General features: G+C 38.2%; 1 protein-coding gene across 1 annotated transcript; it reads right to left on the minus strand.

The window, feature by feature from the left end:
- Positions 1 to 1,319: 1,319 nt before the first annotated feature.
- On the minus strand, positions 1,320 to 4,933 carry LOC107780728 (L-lactate dehydrogenase B-like). Its single transcript, XM_016601305.2, has 2 exons — positions 4,185 to 4,933; positions 1,320 to 1,837 (listed from the first exon to the last, which is right to left on the minus strand). The coding sequence occupies exons 1-2, from the start codon at positions 4,791 to 4,793 to the stop codon at positions 1,394 to 1,396; spliced, it is 1,053 nt and encodes a 350-aa protein (XP_016456791.1). The 5' UTR covers positions 4,794 to 4,933; the 3' UTR covers positions 1,320 to 1,393.
- Positions 4,934 to 6,126: the final 1,193 nt, after the last annotated feature.

Genomic DNA, 6,126 nt, shown 5'->3' on the forward strand with positions numbered 1-6,126 from the left:
GTTGGAGAATGTGAAACGTTGTTGTTTCGCTTAGGTTCGTTCTCCGCACATATTGTAGTTTCCTTATCTGTCTCTCGCCTTCCAGCTTGGGGGTATCACAGTTGTTTTGCAATGGTTTTTCGTCCTTTTCACTGAGGTGTTTCTTTATTCATTCGCCTGCGCGGCCTTTGTGTCCCTACTTGAGCAGAGAGCAGAAGGTGAGTTAGAGTGATACTTTCCTTGCCCCCGTCCGGTGGTCCGATGGAGGAGAACAGGTTGGTAACGTTGTTCGTCTTGTTTGGCATATCGATGGTTGATGGGCAAAGAAGATTTCTGAGTTTGGTAATTTTGCTCGGCTCTCCTCCCCCTACCGCATTGCGCCTTTGTCTTGCGTGGATTGGGTTTTTCCTTCGCGCTCCTTTTGGTGGGTGATCGTATTTCTTGCCTTTGATCTGGGATAGACTAGGAAATTTCACTAAGAAATCCCCACAAACGGCGCCAAATTGTTTGACTCAAAAGATATCGAAACCTTTTTGAACAAATCAATCAAAGATGATGAAGGGGTAAATCCTAGTCACACATAATTAATCCCATATCAAAGAGCTAATAGCATGGATCGTGTATAAGATAAAAGAGATGTAAATGATCTTATTGAAATTCTATATTGTGTCTCCCAGAGATCGATGGGGAGATAGCTTTACATATTCCTCTATAGATTGCTTCTTTTCCTATCAAGAATGTTAGAAGAGAGCTTCAGAGAGAGAAATGAGGGAGTCCCCCAATCGAAGGTTTTCCCTTACTATATATAGTCAAGGCCCCCTTGTTTTTTGCTTGGTCCGACGCTCGCCTACCTCCAATGTGTCTTGGTCGTCCCTTTAGGCTCTGCTCCTTCCGACTCAACGGATGTCGGGAAAAGGGTGCAGAGTGGATTATGTTATCTTTCACTAACCGGTCTCTTAGACGGGACGTTGATCGGTTCGATCGTGACGGTCAGATTTTGACCAATACAAATACCTTAATTAATTTAGTTTAACCAAATCGAATAGAATGTCTTTGGAGAGAACAACAACAACAATAAAAAAACAATTTATACAAAGTTGTAAAGCTGCAATGGTGATGGACTTTAGACAAAATCACAAACATATAGATTACAGAAGTATGATAAATCAAAATTGTACAAAACAGGCAGGTGCTGTTGCAATTTATTTATAAGTTAGTACCACAGCGCACTAGCAGGCAGCAAAGTTGTCACAAGATCAACTGCTGTAACACACGTTATTCTCACTATTTTCCTCCTAAGGAAATATTCGTGTTAAGAAAACAAAATATAATAAACCGTATGGTAGAAACAACAATGTAATAGCACTGGTAAGGAAAATACAAAGTATAGCTTAATAGTAGTTGTAACTCAATTTCAAATTCCCAACTGACATTGCACTTCTAAGATGGTCTTAGCAGAGTTCTTAAGTTGCTGAGTTTCCTCATCAGTAAGATGTACATTCGTCACGCCCAAAACGCCACTTCTACCTAGCTGTGCAGGCAAGCTCAAGAACACATCTCCACCATCAATGCCATAGAAGCCCTTTGCGAGGACAGAGACAGGGTGAATCCGTCTTTGATCGCGAAGGATCGTTCGAGCCAAGTTAGCAACAGAGTAGCCAATTGCCCATGATGTGTAACCTTTCAGACCAATTACTTCATATGCACACTGCACAACTTCCTTGTGGATTTTTTCTAGTGTTTCTTTTTCTAAAGCAATTTGTTGCCTCTCCAGAAAGCTAAGAACTGGAACTCCTCCCACACTTATGCCTGACCATAGTGCCACAGAGCTGTCACCATGCTCCCCAACAATGTATGCCTAGCATAGTCATCATATATGTTAGGTTATTCCACTTAAACCAATACAAAAAGAACACACTCATATGTGATGGTATTCGATTTTAAAATTGACTCAAAACTTCTTAGTAAGTTCAATCAAAAAATCATAATTTCATCAGTAAAACGTGTTAGCTAATTGTTGTCTGCCACTCTGTGAACATAGGAGTTCTTCTTCCCCTTTCTTTTTGGGAATTATAGAGCAAATTTTATTATGATGGTGGTATCCAAACAAACTTGGGCGCACCTCGCTTTTCATTGAGTACATGCAATGCCTCGTCAATACAAGTACCAAATAACTCTCCCCACTAAGGTATTGTACTTTAATTTCTCAATAAATAAAAATTCAAAATAGGAAAGAAAATTAAGAAGGTTTATAATGTTACATGGCTCATTTACTTGTCGTGATGTATTTTGTATGAGCTTGATATCGAAAAGTTATATCTTTCGAATTTTTCAAAATAAAAAATTAGCAAAAAAATAAGTTGCATCATTTTTTCCATGCAAGCTTTCATTTTCGAGGAACTTTTATTGGACATCATTATTGATAACTGTAACTTCAAATCTCTAATAGATTCGTTTAGTTTTCATCTTAAAAAATGATTATACTATAAAGTGCCTTACATGACGACAAAAGTAAAAAAGAAGAAGAATTTCACATGGATGAATGAATGTACATTCTTTGTAATAGGAATGGCGTTCTGACACTTTATTCATGTCCAACCATTAAGCTAATGAAACAAAATACGAGTACAAAAGCAAAAAGCATTACTAATTCACAGTAATTAACATATGGTTTAAGTTATATTCATTGACCGATTTTGTAACCTATTTTATTCTTTTAGTATAATATAATTTAATTCGTTATAGTGGAATACTTATTATTTATTTTAAGTTATTAATTAATAATATTTAATAGAGTTATTTATAATTATTTTTTTAACTGTACAAATATTTTTTACGCCAATTAATGATGGAACTTTAGCTAAAAAATGACTAAGCAAATCACAAATTCAAAGTAGGCGTAATGGCTTCCTGGCCACTTAAACTTGTAGGGCTTTTGAAAGCCGATACGAACTTTGGATTTTCCCATTTGAACACTCCAACTTGACAAAATGGATAATAATAAACACATTTGACCGTTGATCATGCCTATGTGGAAGCACTACAGCTGACATGGCTAAACTGTGTGCAAATCACGCTCCTAAGATGCGTGAATAGTATTATTTTTACTTAAAAAAATTAGAATTCGAATAAAATATAAATAAAAAAGAAAAATGAAAAAGAAAAAAAAGACTTTTCCAATTTTTTCATCTTCCTAGGTGCCCACCATGGATTAAGTGATGCTATCATATGAGTAAGTGATGCTACGAACTTCACCAGAGCATGCTGGAGCATGTAAGTTCAGAATCCTAGTGAAAGAGGCTGAGTAGAACTGGAGGGTGCATTGGCATTTGGTCGAACACTGTTATATGAATAGTGTGCAGAATGACCATTTTGGATATTCGAAAGATTTGGCCCATGTAATGTCTGGTTTGAAGGTTTGGAAACATTCTCCTTCTTTGGTTTGCCTGATCACCTTGCCCGGCCAACTGGTGAAGTTTTGAGTTTTCAACTTGGCAGTGATGGTTGATTTCTTGAATGGATTGAGCTGAATCTTTACATAAAGGATCCATGGGTGTAGTAGAAGGGATTCCAATTGGAAATTGGTCTCCAATTGGCCCAGAATTGATAAGGGCATTTCGTCGAACACCTTGCTCAACCGGACTGCCTGAGCTTTTGGATTGTAAAATTAGAGGAATTGGCTGGTACCCATATGATATTGGAAGTGTAGGAGCATTCTCCTCATCAAGGCGAACATTTTGGTACCTTTCTTTTCCAATTTGGATACCTGGAACAACTTGTGCGTTCATTTTTGCCTCGCCGGAGTTCTGCTGCTCGTCGGAGGGGACGATTCCCACGATGGAATTGTCAAACTATGTTTCAGACATTTTTTTTCCTTTTTGTATTTGTAACTTTTTTTTTTGTTTTTTCTGATTTTGTATTTAAAAATGGGACCCACAAATAACACATGACAAGTAATAAATAGCTTAGCATGATGTGATGTACATGTCAGTGCATTTGATATACACGCTCTGGTGGATGTGTTTATTATTACCCATTTTGTTAAGTTGGAGTGTTCAAATAAAAAAATCTAAAGTTCGTGTATCGGCTTTCAAAAGCCCTACAAATTTAAGTGATCAGGAAGTCATTAGGCCTTCAAAGTAATTAACATAAGGCATAACTAAAAACTAAACATAGAAATTTAAAATGAAAAATGATGAACTCACTTGGACATCCTGGGCATTAACATCAAGATGATCAGCAATCAAAAACCGAAACCTAGATGAATCCAAATTCGTCCCCGACCCAATAACCCGATTCGCCGGAAACCCAGACAACTTCCAGGCAACATACGTCAGCACATCCACCGGATTCGAAACAATCAAAAGTATAGTCTCGGGCGAGTACTTCACCAGAGGAGGAACAATACTCTTAAACAGAGCCACATTCCTCTGCAACAAATTCAACCTACTCTCACCCGGATTCTGTCTGGCACCCGCTGTAACAATACAAAGATCCGACCCGGCAGTAACGGAGTAGTCAATTGACGCGTCGATCTTCGTACGGGGTAAAAAAGCTGCAGCGTGCTGAAGATCAAGCATTTCACCTCGGAGCTTGTCGGATTTGGCGTCGACAAGTGCGAGTTCGTCGGCGAGGTCTTGGGTTAGAATAGTTTGAGCAATGGCCATGCCTACGTTACCGACGCCGATGACGGAGATTTTAGTGTGGCGTTTTGTTGGCGATGGAGGGGCAGTATTGGAAATTGACCTGAAGAAAGTTTGGCTTAGGTCTAGACCACCAGGACCAAATGATGAAGATGAAGTACTCTTCTGCATGGTTAATTTCTTGTGTGTTAAGAAAAGATTATTTTCTATGTGAATGGGTGCTGTTTGAGTAGAGATATTAAGCTTGGTGTTTTAGGTGATTTCGTGCTGAATATATGAGGCAATATGATAGTTATATAGAGAGAGGTTGAAGAGACTGACGAGGGAAAAGGGAACAAAGAAATGGGAAGTTGGTGTGTATGATTTTTCAACGGTCAATCTTCCAAAATGTGTTTGGAAAAAAAGGATTTTCCAAGAAGACCTACTGTTCTTTACTTTTATTATGGATTTAAGTTATATTATATACTCCCTCTTTCCATAATAAGTGACTACTTTGCTTTTTTATTTTGGTCCAAAATAATTGCCCATTTAAATAATCAAGAAAAAAATTAATTTATTTTTCCAAAATTACTCTTATGTACGTATCCCTAAAAAGTCATTTACTCATTGATGATAGGCTATAATTACGTATTTTAGTCGCTTATCACACTATAATTTACTGCACTTTAATTGAGCTTGAGCTTTAATCGCTAGTATTTTACTCTAATTGTGTATTTTATGCCTTGTAGGAGTGATTCCGAGCTATGTAGATATTATGGAATGAATTCAAGTGATTTAGAGCTTTGAAGTCTGAGTAAAAGCCCAAGGAATCAAGCCGGGATCGTGTTCGGGGATCAATGGATGATAGTTAAGAATGAAACGGAGAATCGAGCAGGTATACAGCGCACTGTCTAGTAAAATGCACATAACGTTTTGCTCAGAAGTCCGTTTGGGCTCCACAATATATCGTTGGAAAGTTATATGAAAGGGCTACAACTTTCATGTTTTGCATTTTCGCGAATTCCCACTACCGCGGCGCGCACTGCGGCGCGCCTATGGAAATTTCCTGCAGCATGTCAGAATCAGCAATCTGAACTTTTCCACTGCCGCCCCGCGGTGCGTCGCCCCATGTGGTGCGGTAGTGCAAATTCTACAGAGCCAGAGTCCTATTTCGCGTAGGAAAAGGTGTTTCGCCTGGGCCCGACCCTATTTGGTATAAATACATGTAAAAACGCTATTTTGAAGGAGTTGGACATACTTTTAACATATTTTAGACCTAAGGAGGTTGGACAGATTTGAGACACAGATTCGACCTAAGGAGGCAGAGACACAATAGGAGCAAGGTGGGGAATTCTTCTACGAGTTTTTCCTTCCTCTTCCTATTTTTTATTGTTGGTTATGACTTTTAATATTGTAGTTTTACATACTATTATGAATAGCTAATTTGTTATCTAGGGTTTTGATGGAACCTATTGGAGGACGATTTTCCTGTTACGTTAATATAGATTTGCTATGGTATTTTCTC

Source organism: Nicotiana tabacum, chromosome 1, assembly GCF_000715075.1.
Source record: "Nicotiana tabacum cultivar K326 chromosome 1, ASM71507v2, whole genome shotgun sequence".
NCBI lineage: Eukaryota > Viridiplantae > Streptophyta > Magnoliopsida > Solanales > Solanaceae > Nicotiana > Nicotiana tabacum.

Excerpts from the sequence above, each read along its gene's own strand:
- LOC107780728 (XM_016601305.2), bottom strand. The coding sequence starts at position 4,793 with ATGCAGAAGAGTACTTCATCTTCATCATTTGGTCCTGGTGGTCTAGAC. Across the intron at positions 1,838-4,184 it reads TTAATGCCCAGGATGTCCAA|GCATACATTGTTGGGGAGCA; the intron begins GTGAGTTCATCA and ends TGACTATGCTAG.